Below are 24544 nucleotides of genomic sequence, written 5' to 3'. Positions count from 1 at the left end.
GCTGCAGGACCAGATGGTCTCCCGGCTGAAAAGTTAAACTTTTAGAGCAAGAGATAACACCTCTGCTGGTTGCTCTATTCAACTACATCTTGATAGAGGGTCATTCTCCCCCTGAGTCATGGAATGGTGCCTCCATTACGCTAATTTTGAAACCAGGCAAGTCCGCCACATCATGCGGGTCCTATAGGCCAATTTCTATACTTAATGTAGACTATAGGATCTTTACTACAGTATTGGCCAGGCGGTTGGCAGGGGTTGCTCCAGAGTTGCTACATCAGGACCAGAAGGGGTTTGTAAAAGGTCGACAGCTGTACAAGTTAACCTACGACCTCATTGGGGCCATTGATATGGCCATGACGGCGTCCCTCCTCCTGGCAGCTATAACATTGGATGCCACCAAGGCCTTCGATATGGTAAATTGGATCTACCTTGCGGAGGCCTTGGTGAAATTTAACATCGGGGAGGGTTTTCGGCGCACTATTGAACTCTTGTACAAAAGGCCCTTTGCTCGAGTCCTGGTTAATGGGGTACTTTCAGACCCGTTTAATATCTCTAGAGGGACGAGGCAGGGCTGTCCTCTTTCCCCTTTACTTTTTGATTTATACATCGAGCCCCTAGCACAATGCTTGAGGGACGTATATCATGGCTGGGAGCGTAAAGTTGCACTCTATGCGGACGATGTGCTTATTTTAACATCTAATGCACAATCCGCACTCCCAGAAGCTCTTTTAATAGCTCAGGCGTTTGGGGATATAGCGGGCTATGAGGTGAACGCTGCAAAAACAGAGGTCCTGATTTGGAATGATAACATCGGCGATACTAATATCTTGCCAGGGTCTTCAATGTGATACTTGGGCTTAAATATCCCAAAGGATATAAATCATCTTGTTACATCAGCCTGCTCCCATCGGAGTGCTTGAGAGAGAAAGTGGGTCCTAACCTCTCAAGATTTAAATATCTTCAGATATTAGGTTGGACGCAAGCCTTCTTAGCACGGCCATCTTTACTAAATAGGTTCCCTATTGGAGGCTATAGTTATCTGGTCTCACAGCTGGCCGACACTCCACCATCTAAGAAAGAAGTCTCCTTGTGGTACAACTTGATGCTGGATGAACTTGATGGCGACTTTTTGTTACCAGAACAACTTTGGGGTTATACATTACCGGGTCATAAGGTGACCGAGTTGTGGTCCATCTCATTTAAAATATTGTGGGAAATTGTAAAACCGGCTTAGTTACGTAGGAACCACCTATATACGTTGCGTAGGGCCTACTACTCCCCACTCAGGCTCTCAAAATTCAATCCCGGAAACCCTGTAATGTGCCCAAAATGTGGATCACCGTTGGCGTCAGATGCCCATATGTTCTTTGAGTGCCCCTCTCTAAAACTTTTTGGGGAAGATATTGGCCGTTTTCTTTCTGATTCTCTTGGAACTGTAATTACCTTTGATTTGGCTATGGTTATCTTTGGGCTCTCGCCTGAGGTTCAAGGACAGGCAAAAAATCTTTTATTCTGTGCTGTTCTGCTTGCCCGGAGAGAGATCTACAAAAAGTGGAAAGATGTCACACCACCTGCATTTTTAGATTAGCAGATCTCGGTTCTACATGTTTCAAGAATTGATCTAGAAAGATCTGGTAACCAGGCCAAGAGAGCCTTTTGGCATCGTTTGGTATGGGTAAATTGAAGGCCGGGGTTTTTTTTTTTCCCCCGGTCCAATGATTATTCACTGTTGGGGTCCCCGAACCTGAATACCTGGACTCTTTTGTTTGGTGTCTTTGGTTTATATCATCCCCATCAGCCGGGCATGGTGGTGGTGGCACTTACCCCTTCTTATCTTGATTCCACATTAGATGGTCCCTGAAGGCATATCTTTTCTGAGGGTAGTGTTCAACCTTGTGTTGTTACAATCTATACCCTGCCTGGTTTTTAACCTGAGACAGACCTTTGTGTTCTTGTAGGTGGCCACATCTGGAATCAATAGTGATTAATGAGGACAAAAAAAAAAGAGAAGTCAAAGAATTCAGAAAACAAATTTGCTATGATTTGCACCCTTCTACTTTCTCAAAGAAGGATCAGTGTCACTGGTCCATCACCACACCGGGATAACTCAGTGATGGCAGTATTTTTGTCTTATAAACCGAGAGGACATGTGAGAAGTGCCTTTGTACAATTTGTGCATAGCAGGAGCCTGGAGAATGCCTTACTTTTTCAGTAACTTAAATGATCTTTGTTTAAGTAGTTACTTGAGAAAATGTTGCCAATGGCAGGGTAAAACTGCACCACTTCCAACTTGGCATTCCCCAGGGACAAATTGAAGTTTTTACTGATTCTGCGCCCCCTAGTTCTAAAAATCATACTGTGAGATATGTTTCTTTTTAGACCGTGTTCTTTCAGATATTTCTCCAACACAGAGAGGCATTTATGCAGGCCTATCGGGGTTAAGTCCAGAAAAATACCATTGTCAGCATAAAGAAGACAATCAACATTCATTAAAAATAATTTAGATGGATCTCCCTTTGTCTGACCACCTATACGAGATAAATCATGAGTGTAGAGTGAGGAAATAAAAGGCGCAAGCAGGCAGCCCTGCTTTTAGACTATTATGCATCACCACTTCACGGGACAAACCCTGGTTCCCTCCCATCAGGACCTGAGTCCAGGTAGAAGAGTTCAAGGCAATTATTAACCATCTGATAAGGAATCCCTACCACAGACAATTTTGTCCACAGCATCCCTCGGTCAACCCTGTTGAACACTGTGGAGAAATCAATAAAGGCAGAATACATGGGCCTTCCCCTATCCAAGGGATACTTTTTGATCAGGGTTTGGAGGGCTGTGATATTATCAAGGGTTTCACAATTCTTATGAAAGCCAGCCTGCTCAGCAGGTATGAGCTTATTGTCGAATGCCCATTCCTGAAGGTGACATACTTTACTTTTGGCACAAAATTTGCCAGTCGCATCCAGAAGGGTGATTTGTCTATAGCTGGCAGGAGAGACGTTTGAATCATTTTTATATAAGGGCACCACAATACTTCCCTTACAAGAAGATGGAATATCACCGGACAGATAGCAGGCTTCCTGTTTAATGAGTGCTATCAGGAGTTCATCAGGGCCCATAGCACCTGAAGTTTTTGCACCCTTAATACATCCCTCAATCTCCTCACAGGAAGGTGTTAAAATCTAGATTACGGCATCAACACTATCGGCGCCATCTTGTCCCCTTTTCCGACTCATACGTGCGCGTAAGCAGCAGCCATTTTGTATGCCATGGCCTCTCTGCCCACTGCCGATAGCCAGCGCGTCTCTCTCCTCTCCCCGGCCTCGCAAGCATCCCCCGCGCCCTGACAGCCCCCGGTCTCTCTTGCTTGGGCCATAAACGCACCTCCAGTGCGACCCTTCCCCCGAGCCACATCCCGTGCTGAACCCCCACACTCTTTCATCTCATTCATAGAACAAGCTCCTTTGATAACCTCTTCCTCCCTGCCCGATTGTCCGACCTGTTCCCAGGCCACCACCTAGCCCAGCAGATGCAGTTTACTGCCCCTACAGTAGGACCCCCCCTCACATCAAAGGAGCGGGGATTAATCAATGCCTTCACACCCCCAGATCCGACCGATCGCCCGCATTCCTGTTCCCAGCGGAATGTCCAGCTGCGCGATAGCCATCATGCTGAGATTGGGGTGGGGCCTCCTACTGTAGATATGTGTGGGAACGTGCTTGAACCGGGGATTCCAAAGATGCCTTTTCCATGCTTCAAAGCAATGCCATGGATGTCATAAATGTAATAAAGCCATAAACCTGTGTATAAGAGGCCAGGCCTCAGAGATGCGGTTAGAGCACCTCGAGAAGATACCCTGTTGTCTGATTTGATGTGTTCTGCTCCGTCGGAATAAACTCCTGTTTCCTGCCTTCCAGTCTCCAGCGCCTGCCTCTTTATTTGGTAACCGTGAGTTGGGTGAGAGGCGGCTAGTGCCGGGCAAACCTTCAAAAGGGGTAATCGACCTGATCTGCCTGACCCTTTTTCCACAAAGGGGGGCTATATAGTTCCAGTGAACCTGCTTCAACACTAAGCACAAACTGGCCACTGCGGCTTAAATATTTACGAGAATTAAATGAAGTAGTAGCTACCCTCAGATTGATCCATTTCCAATCCTCCTCCTTCCTTCGTTAAGACACCTTCAGTCTAGGTCTCATACACACAGCTTGATTTCCCTCTGCTTCGGAATCAAGGATAATTTACATTGTTTCCTTACTAGTGAGTTTATTTCACAATTCATCTTTTTTAAAGCTCAAGGGATCTTGATAAGTGACTTGACACTTTTATTTCTATCTTCACTACCAAATGTTTGAAAAAAGGTGAAATTCTTTTCGAACCAGGAGACAGGGCCATATTATTGAAAAGCCAGAGGGGCCCAGGCTTTCTGTGTAAATACTATGGCCCAGGTTCCTTATGGTGTAACATGACCAGAAAGTGCACCCATTAGATTTGTTGTAGGGTACACTGTCTTTTCCAGAGTTCCAGGAAGCTAAATCAATAGACGCTGAAAGAATAATATGTTCACTTTAAATTAGTCCCCAATACCTGCAAGTGTGTCCACACTGCAAACATTTGTTAGGATACCACCATATAATTGATTAGGGATTGCCCTCGAGGGGAGTGAAAAGTGTATGAAAAGTCTTTTAAAAAACTGCCATTTAAAAAAAAAAAAAAAATGTGTGTTATTCAGGCGTTCCAGTAAAAGTAAACTCTGCCGGTCTGATCTAACCTTTTCAGGTAAAATACTGTCAAAATGCACCACAACTCTTCAATTTGGTGAAACTAAAGGTCATGCATGCAGGATTTTAAACTTTGCAGTTGAAGTCCCTCACAATATTTACCCAAAGAGCATTGCTCTAGAATAATAATGCTATGAACAAATGAAAGCATGGAATCAACTAAGATACCATGAGACTTCCCAAGGGGGATATGTACGTTTACAAGCAAAAAAGATGATGACAGCCCTCCATTCTCATTAGACAGTGCTAACGTTAAGCACCGGCAACGATTAGAGTGATGAGCAAATGCATGTGCATTCCAATTAATATCATTGCTGATAGGTATATGCAGCACCTAATGTCCTATTCATTGTCTTTCAGCATTAAATGCTTCTAACTCAAATGGGCAATCCTGCGGATCAATGTGGCTTCTGCCAGACTGTGAATGCCAGCCTCCTCGGCACCCTGGATGTTATTGTATTCTGCTGTTCAGGAAGTTGGAGTCCTCTCTGTAGATGCTGTCATAAACCTCATGTAGCTGCTGTGGTGGAAGTGACTTCACTATGGCCCAGATTTACTATAACGTTGTGTTGTGGTTGCACCACTTTTTTGATGGAGCTGCGACACAAAATGTTAGTGGGTATTTACTAAGACACTCAATGGCCAATCACCATGCATGGCTTGGTAAACTAAATGTAGAACAGCAATGCCCCCCATGCTCCATTGCATTACACTGCACCTGGAAGACAGTCCATGGTTGGAGTATAGGTGCTCCCAATCATCTGCCTATGGATTTTGGCACATTCCCAGAGTTATTCCAGTTAGAAATGCAACACCTTCCTCAGGGAGGTGTGATAAGTGGAAATAGGCTAATCTCTCCTCTTTACTTTCTCTTCCTATGCATGATGCATTCGCCATCGCAAATAGGAAGTTGAAATTGCATTACAAGATTGTTTTGTGCAGGAGGGTACACCTTTCTGCACAAAAACCAACTGTGCCCCTAATGCAGGCTTTCTTGCAGCATAGTACAAGGAGGGCTGTGTTGGGGCTAGGAAGCAGTTTGAGGGAGCACAGTATATTAGTAGATCTCGCGATACATCGAGGCACATAGAATTCTCTGCACTGACACAAGTAGACTGATGGTTGCTTCAATTTCCAGATTTCTAATGTCAGCTTGGATCCGGCATAGTACAAGCAGTAGCAGTTTAGGAAATAGCAAAGTGCCCTAAAAAAGAAAGCGTCAAGTTGATGGGAGTAAACCCACTCATGGGTTTAATGTTCTTTTGTCTTTTAACCATTTTGTGATTAATGAATTGTGAGAGTGTGTGTCCTATCTGATTTAGCACTTTATCACAAATTTGCACATCTCACAACTTGGGGGAAAGTAACCCTTAGACACAAGCCAGCCCATTTTCTAGAAAGTCATTATGATCAGAATAAGCGAAGAAGAAGATAGATCTGCCCCGTTTTTAATCAATAATAGGCTCCCATTTAGCGCTCACCAATGTATCAGTGCCACATTAGATTCAGACAAGAACACATTCAAATTTATAAAAAAATATATCATTTTTTTTTATTTACTTCATGTTTTAAAGTGCATATAGGCATATTCATTTATTCAAACATTTCAATATAACAAGATAAAAAACACCCCATCAACAACCAGTCTTCCTGCATTCAAACTCAAACACATTCATCAATCACTAACAAACATTCTCATACATAATTCATTCATTCAACTCAGACAGGAATTAAGGAATAATGCTCTGAGAACATCCTGAACATGTCCTCTCAGCCATAGGCCGGAGATCGGTGATTAAAGGTTCAGGGCAAGTTGTTTCAACGCCGACGCGCGTTTCGGTGCCAGGCCCGTAAACTGGCCGCACCTTCGTCAGGGCAAAAGAAAAGGAAGGAGAGGGGGTAGTAGGTAACAGTATCACAAATGCTTCTGATATCCAGGCACTCTGTAGAAAAAACACATATTTTAATATTGTGTTTCGTCCCCATTCCATAAACAATATAAAGAGATAATCATTTACTATCCTCATATTTTTTCTCAAATGATTTTCCTGTAGACCTATATACATATGTACTGATCCCATAGTAATTTATCACAGTGATTTAATCACAAGTTGGGGGTCTTGGTGAGCTCAAAAAATGGGTGACACAATAAGCAAAAATTAAAAAACAAGTCATTAGCGTCAAAGGTATATTCATGACCCCTGCAGTGGACCCTCACATACATCCTGGCTCTTTTGTTTCTGTACTTGTGTGCACTAAGCATTTATCCATTTTTTATATATATGCATTTCACTATTTATTTCATATCATACGCCAAGGTGGCCTTGTCCCAAAATCTGTTTGGTAAAATAGAATCGCTATTGTAATTATAATTGGTTAACCCCTTGTTTTCGAGGACCCAAACATTCAGGTTCCTAATGCATTTTTAAGAAACATTCAGATTCCTAGTGCAGTTTTAAGAGACAGCCATTTAAAAATGCTCAGTAGCCCCATCAAGATCGTGTGTTGGAAGGGCATTACCTTGTATTCAGGCCCGAATTCACTTAGGCAGTCCGCCCAAGGGGAAGTGATGGCAGGTCACCACCTTTAAATAACAAACAGGATTTCGGAACCTTCCTGGAATCCTGAACAATAGATAACAGTAGCATTTCAGTAACCTAACTAAGATTTAATTTCACACTTCTCTCACAGATTCACAAGTGTCACGTCTTACCTAGGTACAAAGGAGTCCTAATATGCAAAATAAAGCAGCGTGGTAGTAGGTTCGGGGCCGGAGACTGAATCGGCCTGGAAAAAGAGAAAACAGGGTTTAAAACACCTCTTTCCACCATAGGAATTAGAGGCACATGCGGTTCACAGCATGGGATACCTACTTAATCACGTTGCAAATTAGCGCGTGGCAGTTTTCTTTGTTTCACAGAGTTTAGGGTCCAGGCGAGTATCAGCTCCCAGCACGCACCCGCAATCAAATAAATAAAGGATCTCGTCTTGCGGTGCTTTCAGCAATAAGTACCGTCGGGATCTGCCGGATAGAGGGTGCAAACAAACCCGGCATTAGCTCTATCGTTTAAAGCTTTCAAAATAGGCAGCGCGATAAACGTGTGTTCCAGCAGTAAGGCTTTAAACTTTACAGCAGTAAGTTTTTAAACAAAATGTACAGCGCGGAATCCGCTATTGTTGACAGACGGCTTCATGCACTGTTTAAGTCTTCCGGGCTCACAGAAATATAAAGACCCGGCGTAGGCTCTGTGGCTGGTGCTTTTCTTTAAAATATAAAGATACAAACAGCACCCTAGGTACGAAATGCAAGTAAGCTTCTAAAGCTTAGATGGTGCGCATTTTCATGCAACGTACTCACACGGACGGTCCTTGTGGAGATTCCCCTTCACTCCGCATCCGGCAGCCGGTGGGTGACAGCTCAACACGCCGCTTCACTCTTTTTAAAGTACTGCAAACACCTAATGCGTTTCAGGTGTGCTCAGCAGCTACTGGCTCAAGGAAAAGGAAAGACCCGGACTGGGTTCCTGATTTTGACCAAAACACGAGATGGAGTAATCAACTTCGTGTTTTCCTTTAATTTACATGGTACCATCATCTCAGAGTACAGAAAGTAGTCAATAAATAGCATTTTCCAATGGGCATGCCTCGTTTAGGCCAGTTTTAGCCGCATCTAATAAAAAAATCCAGAAAACCTCCCTCTTTTTCCTGATGGAGGTAGTATTTTTGCCTGGAATTTCACGGATCTTTTCCAGGATGGACCATTTTACATCATGCTCAGTATGTTTCATATTCAGCCAGTGGGCAACGAGGGGAGCTCCCCGCCTTTCATTCCGAATATTTCCCTTGTGCTCGCCAACTCTGAATCTGCATTCACGGCCGGTTTCGCCCACATATGGCAATCCACAGGGGCAGATGATAACATATATAATATTTGATGATCGGCAGTTACTCATGGTGTTAAGTTTTATCTGGCGATTTCCAATGGTAAGAGATTCGCCAACAATGGCATTGGGACATGTGTGACAATTGCCACACTGGTGGTTACCTTTTACAGGTGGGAGGCCCGAGAGGCCCGTTTGTTTAGGTCCAACTGGGCTCCTAACTGCCCCTCGTACAAGATGGTTTCTCAAGTTCTTGTTTCGCCGAAAAGCAAAGATGGGTTTGGTTAAAGTTTCTTCTCCTTCATTGCCATTCAGGATGTGCCACTGCAAATTTATGGCTTGATGGATTTTGTCATTCACCGTAGAGTGATTGGTGATGCAATCCAGTCTGTTTAATTCATCCTTTGTTTGGGTTTGGAACATGCTTTCACGGTTGAAATACCTGGCCCTCTTAAAGGACTCCTTGATTAAACGGTGGGGGTACCCACGTTTCATGAGTTTGACTTTCAGTAAGTCAGATTGTTCTAGGAAGTCGCTCATCCGAGAGCAGTTCCTTCTCAATCTCAAGAACTGGCTAAAGGGGATGGAATCACGTTGGCAGCGAGGGTGGTAACTTCCATAGTCCAGGAGCGTGTTTTTTGCGGTGGGTTTAGTATATAATGACAGATATAGGCACTCCCCATTGTGTCTTACCCATACATCCAGGAACTCCACTTGCACGTTACTCGCCTTGGCGGTGAATTTAATGTGGTCGTCCGCTAGATTTATCCATTTGATAAATTCATCCAGAGAGCCCTGGTCGCCACTCGAGACGAAAAAAATGTCATCTATGAAGCGCGACCAGGCTCTCATATTCTCAGAAAATGGGGCTATTTCGTTGTAGATGTTTTTGTCTTCAAAATGGCCCATGTATAGACAAGCTATACTCGGAGCGCATGAGGCCCCCATGCTTACCCCCTTTACTTGGTGGTAGAACTGTTGGTTGAATTCGAAATAGTTTTCATTCATCACAATTTTCGAAAATTCAATGAGGAGCTGGGCATTGGGTAAGGCATCTTCTTTAAGTAACAGTTCTTCTAGGACCATAATAGCTCCTTCCTGTGGAATATTAGAATATAACGATTCCACATCCATGGTAACCATAAGTTCTTTGTCTGGATCGAATAAACAATTTTCCATTTTTCCAATAAAGTAACCCGTGTCCCTGATGTAAGATTTCAATTTGCATACTAGGGGTTTCAAGAACTTGTCAATATATTTGGACAGCGGTTCTGAGCAGATCCAATGGTAGAAACAATTGGACGCATTGGAGGGTTCGTTTGACTTTTGTGCACTTTGGGAAGGCCGTAAATAATTGGCATTCTTGTGTGTGTGGGGGTAAGGTACTCTGCTTCTTTAGTACATATTATACCTTCGTCTGCCGCTTCTGTCACAATCGTTAAGATTTGTCTCTTCAAATTCTCCTCAGGGCATCTCAAGATCCGCTTATATTGAAAAAAACTGGACTCTTGAAGAGCCTATTATTGATTAAAAACGGGGCAGATCTATCTTCTTCTTCGCTTATTCTGATCATTTCCCCTGCTGATCTGCCTCATATCCTACTCAGGTGGCCCCTTCTTTTGTGATATATTGGATAGAAAGCCATTATGGCAGTATCAGGATTGTCAATGTTGGCACTTCTGATCCTTAATTGTAACTCGATGTTGTGTAACACTATGTAGAACGATGCTCTGCACCAATACCCTCAACCAAATATTTTGATCATTCCTTTATGTTATGATGCATTTAATGAGCACTTGCACTCTCTGTGGCTCGAAATGTCTCTTTAAACATGTATCAAGCCCCCAGTTAAAGAGCTTTTTTTGATCAATGTATAAATGTTTCTGATCTCTGATGACATTCATTATGATTTTGAATTTATGTTTTTTTAGTTTACCTTGCACTTTTATGATCCTGGAGATCGAAATAAAGTTATTATGACGATGATGATGATGATGGTGATTTTTTCTTGGGAAAGAAAATGTCAATGGTCCTGGAATTTATGGATTTTTTATCTGTTGGACATGGCCCTTCTGAGGGGAAATTAACCCAAAGCTTTTTGCTTTTTCCTGATAGCTTTTGCTGTATCTTTCTGCCTGACCTTAGGACTCTGGGCACCTTCCCCCTGTACTACAGATGGAAGGATTGCGCATCCTTCCTGCACGTACCAGGAAGTGGCGTGTATGTCGCTCCTTCACGCTGCTCCCTGCCAGACCAGTGGTATCGTAGCGCTTCTGCCAGACTGCTCATTGCCACTGAATTAATTAATTGCACACTGCTTACTGCTCATTATTGTGCCTGTACACTGCTCGCTTTGCATTTTCATAGAGCTTTACCTCTAGACTGCTGTGCATTCATTTTACATTTGTGCTCTGCTCGCTTTGCCTGATTTAATTTTATTTAATTATTGGGCCGGTGCCTCTGGACAGTTATTAGCGTTTATAAGGCTGTGCCCCCAATCTCGCCCTGTTTCACTTTTGGCTTGCTGCCATCTTGTTGATTGTTGTTGTGCCTTGATCCCAGCCTGGTTCTCCCCCACGCTCCCGCCTCCCAGCTGCCCCTCCCTCGCCCCTCCCCTCCACTATCCGCATATGACAGATGCATTCGCACAGCGGTCGCGCCCTATGCGCGCCAAAGGTGCGCCAAAGGTAAGCCAGTCTATGCCCGTCCGTGCCTGGACCGCGCCTAGAACCAGACCCCCTGGCCCCCGCAAAATCCAATCCACTCGCTTATCGTACGATGCCGCGACCCTCCCAGCCTGCTACCAAACCACCCCAGGGCACACCGATGGAACATTCACCTGCCACTCCTGAAAGTTCGAATGCATCAGAACCCACACCAAATCCTCAAACTCCAAACAGAGCTCCGACACCTAAAGTGCATCCTGCTCAACATCCACTCAGTCCACAGGCACGCCATTGAACTTTGGAACCTACTCGACACCACATCGCCGGACGTCGCCTTTCTTACAGAAACCTGGATGAACGCCTCTTCAGCACCCGACATCGCAATAGCCATCCCGGACGACTTCAAGATTATCCGTAAGGACCGCTTCAACCAAACAGGAGGAGGCATCGCCATAGTTCATAAGAACACCATCCGCATCACGACCAGTTCCGACGATAACCTCGCAGCCGCCGAACACCTTCATTTCCAGATCCACACCGACCCCAATACCACACTCAGAGGCACCCTCATCTACAGGCCACCAGGACCCCGCACACAATTCTGCGAAGACATCACTGACTTCGTCAGCCCACACGCCCTCCCGTCCGGGGTCTACATTCTACTGGGAGACCTCAACTTCCATCTGGAAAAGAATAACGACAACAACACCACCACCCTTCTGGACAACCTCGCCAATCTTGGACTCAAACAACTTGTTGACACCCCCACCCACTACGCCGGGCACACGCTCGACCCAATCTTCACCTCCAGCAAGCACATCTCCTTCAATCACACCACAGCTCTCCATTGGATGGACCACAGCTGCGTTCACTTCAACCACAAAAAGACTACAACCCACAACCACCCACAACCAATTCCCCGCAGAAACTGGAACAAAATCACCCCCGAACAACTCTTCACATCACTACACCAAAACCCTCCTCCAAAATCATCGAACCCAAACCTTGCAGCAATCAACCTCTCACAATGGATCACCCACAGCGCTGACGAATTAGCACCCTTGAAAAACCATCAAATCAAGCAGGGTAGCAAAAAAGCCCCCTGGTTCAACGAAGACCTTAAGAAATCCAAGAAGCTCTGCGGCACCCTCGAGAAAACCTGGAGAAAAAACCCAACAACTGACAACATGACCACCCTCAAGAACGCCACCCGCAAACACCACCAACTGATCCATTCCACCAAGAAATCAGCATTCAAGGATCGACTCGACAACAACGCCCACAACAGCAAAGAACTATTCAACATCGTCAAAGAATTTACCAACCCCACCACCGGCACCAACGACATCACTCCCTCCCAAGCCCTCTGCGACTCCCTAGACTCATTCTTCCACAACAAAATCGCTGACATACATAACAGCTTTGAAAACCAGCCTGAAGACCAGTCAACCCCTCCCACCTCCGAACCAAAACCACCCTCCAACAATCTTTGCACCTGGAACCCAATACCCACTGAAGACACCATCCGCCTGATGAACTCCATCCACTCAGGAGCACCAACCGGCCCATGTCCCCACCACATTTTCAACAAAGCAGACTCCATTATCGCACCCCATCTCCGAGACGTCATCAACTGCTCCCTCAACTCCGCTACCTTCCCGGAAAGCTGGAAACATGCCGAACTCAGCGCCCTCCTGAAGAAACCCACAGCAGACCCCACTGAACTTAAGAACTACTGCCCCATCTCGCTCCTCCCATTCCCAGCCAAAGTCATTGAGAAAGCCGTCAACAGTCAGCTCGCCGCCTTCCTCGAATCCAACAAATCCCTTGACCCTTCACAGTCCGGCTTCCGAGCCAAACACAGCACAGAGACCGCACTCATCGCAGCAACAGACGACATTCGAACTCTACTGGACAATGGAGAAACAGCCGCCCTTATCCTACTTGACCTCTCCGCAGCCTTCGACACTGTCTGTCATAGCACCCTCATACAACGCCTCAGCAACGTCGGAATACAAGGAAAAGCATTGGACTGGATCATCTCGTTCCTCGCCGGAAGAACCCAGAGAGTCTGCCTCCCCCCTTTTAAATCTGAGGCCACCGAAGTCATATGTGGCGTACCACAAGGATCATCACTCAGTCCCACCCTCTTCAACGTATACATGAGCCCCCTTGCATCCATCGCGCGCCAACACAACCTCGACATCATCTCCTATGCAGACGACACCCAACTGATCCTCTCCCTCACCAAAGACCCAAACAACGCCAAAACCAACCTACACGAAGGGATGAAAGAAGTAGCCGAATGGATGAAGAACAACTGTTTAAAACTGAACTCGGACAAAACGGAAGTCCTCATACTAGGTTCATCCCCCTCCGCCTGGGACAACTCATGGTGGCCACCGGCCCTGGGAACCGCACCCATACCTACGGACCACGCACGTAACCTGGGCTTCATCCTGGACTCCTCCCTCTCAATGACCAGACAAGTTAATGCCGTTTCATCATCAGGCTTCAATATCCTACGCATGCTCAAAAAAATCTTCCGTTGGATCCCCACCGAAACAAGAAAGACGGTCACCCACGCACTGGTCACAAGCCGACTGGACTGCAGAAACACCCTTTACGCCGGAACCACAACCAAACTTCGGAAAAAACTTCAACGCATCCAAAACGCCTCAGCCAGACTCATACTAGACATCCCCCGCCAAGCTCACATTTCCGGCCACCTGAAAGACCTCCACTGGCTCCCCGTCAACAAGAGAATTACGTTCCGTCTCCTCGCCCAAGCACACAAAGCTCTCTTTGGCCTTGGACCTGAATGCCTCAACACACGCCTGTCCTTTTACACCCCCAACCGCCAACTACGTTTGTCCAATCAAGCCCTCGCCGCATTTCCACGCATCCATAGATCCACCATGGGAGGAAGATCCTTCTCCTACTTAGCGGCCAAAACATGGAATTCTCTCCCCACCCACCTTCGCCTTACACAGAACCACCTCTCCTTCAGAAAACAACTTAAAACTTGGATATTCGATAAGTAAAGCACCTCCCTCCCTCAAGCGCCTTGAGACCCTCTGGGTGAGTAGTGCGCTATACAAATTCTAAACTTGAACTTGAACTTATGTGGTTGGTTTTGGTGCCGTACCTATGCATACCCCATAAAGATGTACCTCACATACCCGTGGCAGGTACGTCACTAGCTACTAGTGTAACTTAGCACTGAATGTGCCACTCACTGGATAGCTTGTCAACCATGTATTGGGCCTGCCATCGCCCCTGCCTAGGCTCACACCTCAACCAATTCTGAGGGACCTTCTAATACAATGAGTACACCCCCCCACAAGGGAAGCCCTGAGGAGCGTGAGGGTGGCTGGCTGAAGGCAGAGTGGGACAGATGGCTGTCCTCTGTACAGGTAGTGAGGAGCAGCCATGAAGGTTTTCCTCTCTCTTAGAGTTTGAACCCCACGGGGTACTCCTGAGGTATTGCCAATGCTCTTTTGTGGCCTTAGGCCCCGGGCATGTTCTCACCATACACACAATGTGAAAGTGCGAGTGCCTTCCTACACATGTAAGGAAGTGGCACCGACACGATGTTCTGAGACTTGGATCAGTCTGCCATAGCAGACCGGTGTGTGTACGCTTGTCATTGCGGGACTGGGCGTGTGCACAGGCCTGGTGTTGGTCTGAATATATTTCCAGTCTGCCACTTACATAGGTATCTAGCCTGCCATCACCAATGTGTGCATACCTATGACAATGATGTTCCAAGACCCGGGTCAGGCCTGCAGTTGGCAACCTGTGTGTGCTCACTTCCACTTATAGTGTTAGTGACTACTTATCCGGCCTGCCATCGCAGGCCTGTGTGAGCACACTAGCCCTGTAGTGGGTAAACCGTTGTCTGGCCTGCCATTGCATACTTCTGCATGCTCACAGGCACCTATGGTGCTAGGGGCTATGTGTCCCGAATGCCCTTGTGGGCTTGGGTGTCCGACTCGCATCTGGGTGTGCGCGCTTGCACTGATGGTGCTAGGGACTACATATCCTGTCTGTCTTGCAGAAGTATGTGTGTGCGCTTGCACCTATGCTGCTCATGACTATGTGTCCAGACTGCTCTTGCAGTCCTGCGCATGGGCACTTGCACCCATGGTGCCCTTGACTACATGTCCAGCCTAGCATTGCAGGCCTGTGGGTGAGAACTTGTACCCAGAATGGCTAAACCCATATCCAGTCTGCCATCACTGGCTCCTACGAGCGCACTGGCACTGATGGTACCAGGGTCTATGTGTCAAACCTGCTATCGCATGTCTGTTTTCTATCAATGGATTACCCATGCCAAACCCTTTCCAATGGTAAAGCCGGTTAAGGCATAGCTTGCCCACATATGTCACTTATAAAATATGGGCATTTCTATGTTCTAAAACTCTGTATGCCTTTTGGCCAGGCTCCAATCATTACCGGAGGCCTGGGGAGCACAACTGCACATTCCCCAAAGGCAGGTATAAACCAGTGGCATGCCCTGAAATAACACACTTCTGCCATTTCAGGGCAGAGCTGAATAGATTGGTAGGGAACGTTGTGACACTTAGCCTCTAGGGGCTAGATCATGGCCCCACTAAAGATTAAAACATCTGCATTCCACTGCCCTATTGAAGACAGGCCAGAAATCTAGGGGGGACCTCTGTGGTTCACAGGGAAACCCCACGAAACACCCCCAACTTCAAAGGCACCGTTCAGTATAACTACTGGTGCCGTGCTTCAGCAAAACAGAGATACACTTGTAGGGATGTAGGACTGGAGAACCCAGACTGTGTGGTTCACACCGTCAGAGGAATCGGTTGTGGACATGGATGATAACTATCTGAATAGTGGCTGGCCTGGGCTAAAGACCTGTTGCAATGTGGTACCCTGAAGTGTGTGCTCCAAGAATCCATCGGGTGGCCTCCTATTCTTCCTGAGATCGCAGGGATGTCAAATATCTCCTATAAGGGGCCTTCACCATCTACCTGTGACATCTGGAAAGCCCTCGCAAGTGCTTACTTTTTCTGCCGAATCCGAACCGTTTGCAAGGCTGTACTAAGAACTATGTTTGAAGAGAAAATTGCCTAGTGCGGAGCCCCAGAACTTTGTCACCATCTAAGGTGTGTGGTTCCTGTACAGCAGTTGCAGAACCCAAAATGGCCCATTTGTTTTGTGTGGCCGCATCTCTCTCGTGCATCATTGCGACTGCATGCTCATTGCACCCAGTGTTCCATTCATAGATGCGACCCTCAAAGGTCGGGTGTACCTGTAGTAGTGCCTAATTCTTCCTCGTGTTGCTCTGCTGAACTTGCGCCTCTGTGTGCGACCGGGCTGGTCTGGCGTAACCCAAATCAGTGTGCACCGGATGTTATGCCTAATTTTCAGGAAGGTACATCATTTACGAGTCTCATTTTGTGTGACTAGAACTGCCTGGTGCAACCCATATCAACGTGAACCGGTCATTGTGCCTCATTTCAACCGGGGTACAGAATATGCAACTCTTTGGGTTTGTGACCTGCAGTGTCTGGTGTGACTCATACCAGCATAGCACCAGACCTTGTGCCCAGACTGCCTGGGTATGACACAGATCAACATGTACCTGTTGGGGTGACTTCTGCATCCAAGAAGCTCTTCTGAGTTATTCCCTATTTATTGTTGCTTCCTTCCTGACCCTCATCTCAGAAGACCAACTGGACTTTTCTCAGCTGGCCCCTCCCAAAGATATCATGGCAACAGGCGAGACAGATTATGTGGGCTGGAGCAACACTTCTGAGACAGTTCAGAAGCGGGTCAAGAAACTGTGTGACTCCTTTCTGTTTTGAGACCTGTGGGTGATTTCCTGAGTGGCGGCCAAACCCCTGTTGTTTGCGTCTAACTCCTCATTAAACTTGTAACTTTTTTCACCTGTTCCTGAGAACCCATTCTAAGTGGGATCTGGGGATCTTCCATGCAGGGTATTGGTATAGTCAGGGTAAACTGTAGGGTGGAGGGAGGTTTGTGCTGCGGGGTCTGCAGAGTGTTATCAGTTGACCTGCTGAGTATCAATGCACTGCATTAGGGTGCTGAGTGTGTATGAGTTTAAGAATGTTCCATACAGACTGGCTGGTATGAGTGGCACCGCATTATCGGTACAGATTGAGTGTCTGTGGAAGGGACGGTGTTTGTACAGCCGGTGTTTCACACAATTGGCCAGCAGTGCAGTTTTCTGAATTGACATCATACCAAAAGTAATTTACATTTAGCACTGGTTGTACTTGCATGACCCCGGCCAGAGGTGATGCTAAAAAGTGGTCTAATATTCTTCTGAATCTCAGTAGAGGCCTGTGGAGGGAGTGCCACAGGGCAGTGAGGCGGGGCAGGGCGGGGGTTGTAAACTCTGGCTCATGACCGACCCGAGTAATGTAAAGAAATAAAGAAAAAAAATGTCATTGCGCGCGCTGAAACGCATTTAGAATTGTATTTATTTTTTTACATTACTTTGGTTGGCCATTAGCTGGAGTTTACTACCCCCCACCCTGCCCCTCCCCAACCCCCACCCCACCTCCCGCGGCACTCCTTCCATGGGCTGCTACTAAATATACATGTTTCTGATTTTGTTTTGACCTAGGGTCCCCCCTATAACTGTGTGGGATTAGATTAGAAGGGTTTTAGGAGTGGGTCTCAGGTGTACAGCGTTTTGCAGCTCTTAAGGGAGCTGTGGACTGTGTGGGGGTTAGATTAGGAATTGTCCCTAGTTTGCATATTCTTGATACCATCACAACACAAGTGGGCCTAGGATTCTAGGTAGTAATTCCAAGTGTAATTTATTCCCAAAAGTACTTGACGTTGATTTTGCATTGATTATATACATGTGCTGAATACAAATGATGTTTACATACGTCCTATTTGAAATCCCTTTTGTACCTCATGGGGTACTTATCATTAGTGAGTGCTGTGCCAATGCTTAAACATTGCCTCTGTGATAAGCATGACTGCTCACTGCCAAGTGTGGTGTCTAGCTGACATCACCTGGAATCTGGAACACAGCTTGGGTTCCTGATTCCAGGGCAGACGGTTTGGCCCAGGCTTATGAGATGGTACTGACTTCTTATACTCTGCTAAAGGAAAGCTGTTTCCCAGCAGGTGGACAATCTTAATAGGCATTGTGGGCACAGATAACATCATCATCCAGTTTGGTGTAAAGACTATCTGTTGAACAAGTGAAGTTTCTTTGCATTTTACTATTTCTGACATGTAACTCATTTATGCATTGCATTTTTTCTTTTTTTGCTTCTTTTATGTATTCGCTTTTTATTTCTATTTATGCTGTTATTGTTTATCTATTAATGAAGGGGGATGTGTGGAAGACAAGCCGTTAGGTTAAAGGTTGCTGTTATCTGAGGCAATTTAGGCTCTGTGGTTTAAACTCCAAAATATTCCACCTCTAAATGAGCCAGGAACACTTTTTGTGATGCCCCAGCAGCACAGATTGCTGACCTATATCTACAAGGCCATGCAAAGCATCTTTGTGTGGGTTTTCATGTCCTTGTAGATATGAGTAAGGCTAAGCGGTGCATTCCATGGGCCAAAGAGGCATTCCATGGGCAGCGCGGTGGGTGTTCCCACTCCACACCCATGCATTTTGACGCTTTCACAGATTTACAAGGTCTTTTAATCCTGAAAATGCGCAAGGAGAAATAACTTTATTTCTCCACATTTTTTCCTCTTTCTTTATTTGCTACATTCGTCAGCACACATATGAGGGAAATGCCTCTAATGATTGTTTTTGTGCCGGAAGGTGTCCCTTTCTACACAAAAACAATAATTCCTACAACACAGGCACCCTTGCACCATGGGCGACTCCACCGGTGCTAGGCAGTCCATTGTGCACCAGCGAAGTGAGAAGGCACAGGAATGAGCCATATGTCAGAAATATGATGCATTCCTGCCCTTTTCTTTTGATGCACAGTAGTGCTGCAAAGTGACTTGCTGCATTGCCCTGCATCAAAAACTAGTACAAAAGCCCCTTAGAGTTTAGTGGGGCAGCCGAACTTCGATTTATTGTGGTTCACACGCTGATACAGACTGTCAATAAGGCAACAGTTACTTTTCCATTAGATCATGATTGTTCTTTCACATCCATACATTTCTCACCTTTTTTCCAAGATTGTTTACTAATCAGACAGGAGCCATTACCTGTTTAAAGTCGTGGTGCCAACGAATGGCTCGGTCATCAATGACGAACTGTTCTTCCCCGGAAGGGTTTAGTTGGTAGCCTCCCACTTTGATCCTTGTAGCATTAAGGTGGTCATAGTAAATCCAACTGAAAATGTCAAAGCGCGTGGGAGGGTCCCCTCGATCATCAAAGTAGATTTCATCACCAGAGGAAGTTTTAAAATGAAGATTCGCCATATAATGATGTAACTGGAAGAAGACAGAGAGATTGAAAGAGGACACAGCAAATAACCATAAGCTGCAAAAATACCTATAGGATTGGGTAGAGCATGACTTAGCTGCTACTTTAAACAAAACATTTTTGCAGAAGTTGTCATGAATAATTAACGTTTGATGGGTCGGATGTCATAAGAGACTAACCCAATGCAGCTCATGACAACTGCAGTTGTCCAGGTGTAGTCCTGCAGACAGAACATGCAGTTAAGAGCTGCAGCCGTGTTATTTTGAGGCAGTGAATATGCTGTAGAAATAACAAGATGGCTTCAGTGGTTGGGACCACACTGTGCCTGTCGAAGGGGCGATGGATAATTATATTCAGCAGAAGGGTACGATTGAAGTAATAGGTGTCGCAGGAGTTGGTCATGTCATGATGGCAATAACTGAAGTCATTCAGTGGACAGTGCCAGGATCGGTGTGGCAGAACTTGGTTACTTACGACAGCCCAAATCACTGCCTTGCAGTACACTGTGTTGAGAAAGTATTTCAAAGGTGGAGTATGGGTGTTCCCAAGCCTCCCCCATGGATACTGATACAAACCCAGATTTAATAAAAAAAGAGTGAACCTGGGGTTGTGCCAAAATGACACCCCTTTCCAAGTGAGACGTAATGAGGAGAAATAACTTTATTTCTCATTGTTATTTCCTCGTCCAACTTGTACTGCATTCTGTGGCACACATATAAAGAGGACAATTCATCAAGGATTGTTTTTGTTCAGCAAGGTGTCCATACCTGGACAAACACAATCCTTCTCTCAAAACAGGCCCCCTTGCAGCTTGGGGCAATGGACCCTGGGTTGGTGGCAGCACAGGAAGTGAGCAGAAATGCAGCATATGTTAGTAGATATGGCCCATTTTATCCTCTCCCTCTCATGCAACGCACAGCAAGTTGTCCTGCTGCGTTGCTTTGCATGACTACTTAGTAATTTGTCTCCAAAGTGTCTATGTCTGTGGTCATGTACTACTCATTGAAGAGGGAGGTGAAGCATAAATGGGTAGAATCTGTTGTGTTCATGCAGAGGTCATCACAGAGATACTCATGGCCGTGTTAGATCACAGAGTGATGTCTGAAAAAATACCTGGCTCTAATCGCCTCGGTACTTCGATATTGGCTTCCTTATTGATATATTTATTTGAAGGTTTTGTGAGGAAATACTCTGTTCCGTTTGGATACATCAAAGCTCTGACATAAAAGATAAAAAATACTACTTGAGGAGGAAATTGGAAGTTAGAGTCTACTCAGCAAGATGAGCCTAGAAACAGTCTTCATAAAACATAGGGCTGGGTTAGCATGTTCAGTCTTTTAGAGGACCATATTACGGCGTTTAGCACCCCCCACCCTGCTCCTCCCCCGCCCCGCCTTTCGGCCCCATGGAACTCCCTCCACGGGCCGCGGCTGCTTAAAAGATATGTTGTTGCTTATCCAAGGCGTGTGCAGGGTTCACTGAATTCACACATGGATTCCGTGACATGGAGAAATGGACTCTCTACTCCAGACTGACATCAAGAAAATGAGTGAAAGGGTCACAGAGACTGAGATCTTGCTGGCCACAGTAAAGGCTGATGAAAAGGCCCTTGAGGGTCAAGGGGACCACTTAATGAAGGAAAATGTGATGATAATAGCCAAGCTGTTAGACTATGAGGGCTCCTCCGGAAGGAACACTGTTTGAGAGGTGGGGACATTGAGTGGGCAGAGAGGAGAACTTTATAATGAACGCTTTGAAGTCCAAAGCCCTCTCCAAGTTGTTTTCAGTAGAACGTGATTATAGAGCCCCAACACTGCCACCCCATACCGTAGCCCTACACCTAACCATCATTGCAAACATTGTATTCATCGAGATAGGGATGCAATCCCTCAAGTCCCCAAAAAACTTAAAATATTGGTTGAAAGCTTTTTTATTCGATATGCAAGATATCTTGAAAGCATACATACAGGTAAAATACATTTTTAAAACAGTGGTATGCATATCAACATTTAAGTACTAAGACAGATAAAATGGGAATGACCCAATAAATTAAATAAAAGTGAATTAAATTGAAACTGACAATCTCTTGCAGCGAATCAACCATGAATGTTTTAAAAATTTAGAAACATCACAAACTATTAAAGGGGCGGTATCAGTCAATAAGATACGTAGTGCAACCACGTGCCTACGTGTTCCCAGGCGTTTAAAAAGAGGTTTAAGCCAATGCCTCCTAGGTTTAATATAGTACGGGCACTCAAAAAGTATGTGTGCTAACGTTTCTGGCCTAGATGGACAAAAGGCACAGAAAGGGGATCGACAAGCACCATTCCATTTTGATACAAAGGCCCAGATCGGAAGTGTGCCTACCCTGAGTTTAAAATACAGGGCCCTATCGGCTGGCAAGGTGATTAAGTCCAGGAAAGGTTCGAAAACAGCCACATCCTTTAATTCCAAAAATTATGCGGTCAGATTACAATGATGTTGGTACCTGATGAGTTTTCCAGAGACCCATTCCCAATAAAGTTTTTTAAGGACCGCCTTTGGTGGAGCGGATTTTGAAGACCAGCAGTCCCCCAGGCCCAACTCTCGCGAAAGATTTTTAGTGTCCTTCAGCCACTTGATCTTGGCCCAGCCTCCCATGTCCATTACCTCTGCCAGGCCGTCGGCGTAGGACTTTAGCTCAGGGACCCTCCATATGCGGGACCAAAGAAGCAGTGGTCGAAGGCGAGCCTGATCTTTGATACTCTTACAACTAACGTCCAAAAGCACCGGGACTGTCGGGGTGCTCGAGGGAAGGCCTAGGAGATCTTTCAGAAATTTGTTTTCAGCCTTAGATAGGGACTCCAGGTTGCAGTGGCCCCACATCTCTGCCCCATAAAAAGCTGATGTTACACCTCTGGCCTTATAGATCTCAATTGCAGGACTCACCACTTGCCTCGGTGATGCTCGAAATTCCCTAAGGAGAGCACCTCCTACCTTTTTGTGGTTACATACCATTTTATCAATATGGGCGGACCAGTTCATATTGTCCGTTAAGTGAAGCCCTAGGTAGTCAAATTCTGAGACTTTCTCCAAGGGGACGGTGTTCAAAACAGGGGGGCTTCCTAATTTCCTTGGGGGGTGCAAAATCAAATATTTGGTTTTGTCTACGTTGATAACCAGACCTCTGGATACACAAAAGTCCTGGAAGCGAGACAATAGCTTCTGTAGGCCCTGGGGAGTTTTTGAAATAATCAAAGTATCATCTGCAAACAGCAGAGTAGGGATCTTTACTCCCCCCAGACAGGGTGCGTCTGCTGGTTCTTGCTGGAGATGCTCAACCACACCATTAACGTACAATGAAAAGAGTGTAGGAGCTAGCACGCAACCCTGTCTGACTCCCCTACAGACCGGTATCCTGTCCGTTATTTCCCCATTTTTCCCCCATCGGACCTGGGCATAATTACTGGTGTGGAGTTTAATAAGTAGGGATAGAATGTATGGGGGCAGCCCCAATCCCTGAAGCACCCTCCAAAGTTCCTCCCTAGGGACCAGGTCAAAGGCAGTCTTCAGGTCAATGAAGGCCAGGTAAAGACTGCCTTTGCCTAGTTCCACGAATTTCCAGTTTAAGAGTGCTAATCTGAAGACCTGCTCAATGGTCCCCGTTCCTGAATGGAACCCAGCCTGGAAGTCAGATAGCACTCTATTTTCCTCCATCCAGTTGAGGATCCTACCCAATATTACCTTTCCTGCCACCTTTTGCGTAGAATCGATCAGGCTTATTGGCCTATAGTTCCCTGGGCTATTTCTACAACCCTTTTTATAAATGGGGACAACCACCGCCCCTCTCCATGAATACGGTACAGGGCCACCCGTCAAGATGTCGTTTAGGAGGGCAGCAATTACTATGCCTCAGTCAGATGGATATGCACGCAGAAGGTCACCCGGAAGCCCATCCGGTCCTGCTGCTTTCCGCGGTGCCACCCACTTTATAACCTCCTCTACCTCCCTACCTGTAAACAGATCAAAAGTAACTTCCCCTAACAAGACGGTGGCGGGGGCTGGGTCATTTATGGGGCCTTCTACAGGAGCATAAAGGGCCACAAAGTGTTTCGACCAGTTCTGGGGAGGGATGTTGCATGTCCTCAGAATGTCGTCGGGTCTATTGCGGGCACCCACCAGTTTCCAAAACCCTCTTGCGTCCTTGCTTTCACTGACGGCCAATAGATCCGCCCAGAATTTTTCATCCCAATCTTTCTTCGCAATTTGGAGGGTCCCAGAGTAAACCTTTCTAGCCTCTATGATCTTAATTTGAGATTTAGATTTGACTGCCTCTACCAGTCTAGTATTTGTCACCCTGCATGTGTGGGTATACCATCCCTTAGTTCTTGCCTGTCTATCTTTGGTCCCTTGTATACTTGGTGGAGCAGTGAACAAATTATTTAGGGCCTTGGTAAGCGTACAGAAAACCCCACAAGCCATCCCCATCCTTCCCATCGTGTTCCCCAAATTACATTGTGCTTGGGCTAACAGTTGCGTTATTACTGCAACCTTCTCCTCCGAGAGGGTCAGTTTTGTCCACTTTATTCTCCTCCCACACAATGCTACTTGCGACTCACCCAATTCCGCTAAGGAGTAGGGGACCAAGCTTCCCCTATCGGCTAGCCACCAAAAATCTAAGGTGAGGGAGAGCAAGTTGTGATCACTCTTTACAGAGGGGACCAGAACCATGTCCTTCACCGAGTTCCACAAGCACACATCAAGCAAGATGTAGTCAATTCTTGATGTGTGATTGGGCCTATTATAGGTATGGGCCCCTCCCTT

General features: G+C 46.0%; 1 protein-coding gene and 1 long non-coding RNA gene across 2 annotated transcripts in view; both read right to left on the bottom strand.

The window, feature by feature from the left end:
- LOC147689415 (vomeronasal type-2 receptor 26-like) overlaps window positions 1-24544 on the bottom strand; it is a 345346-nt gene that overhangs the window by 151564 nt on the left and 169238 nt on the right. Inside the window, exon 2 of the mRNA XM_086939924.1 lies at window positions 19522-19749. Within this exon, the coding sequence (XP_086796050.1) occupies window positions 19522-19749 (228 nt within the window). The remainder of the gene's footprint in view (window positions 1-19521; window positions 19750-24544) is intronic.
- LOC147689416 (uncharacterized) lies at window positions 6380-8179 on the bottom strand. The gene is made up of 5 exons (XR_015300616.1): window positions 8137-8179; window positions 7738-7800; window positions 7492-7565; window positions 7299-7402; window positions 6380-6721 (listed from the first exon to the last, which is right to left on the bottom strand). It is a non-coding gene; the product is annotated as an uncharacterized LOC147689416 (long non-coding RNA).

This window comes from Lissotriton vulgaris, chromosome 10 (genome assembly GCF_964263255.1).
Source record: "Lissotriton vulgaris chromosome 10, aLisVul1.2, whole genome shotgun sequence".
Lineage (NCBI taxonomy): Eukaryota > Metazoa > Chordata > Amphibia > Caudata > Salamandridae > Lissotriton > Lissotriton vulgaris.
The sequence above is the reverse complement of the archived record's forward strand: the minus strand, read 5'-3'. Positions and strand labels throughout refer to the sequence as shown.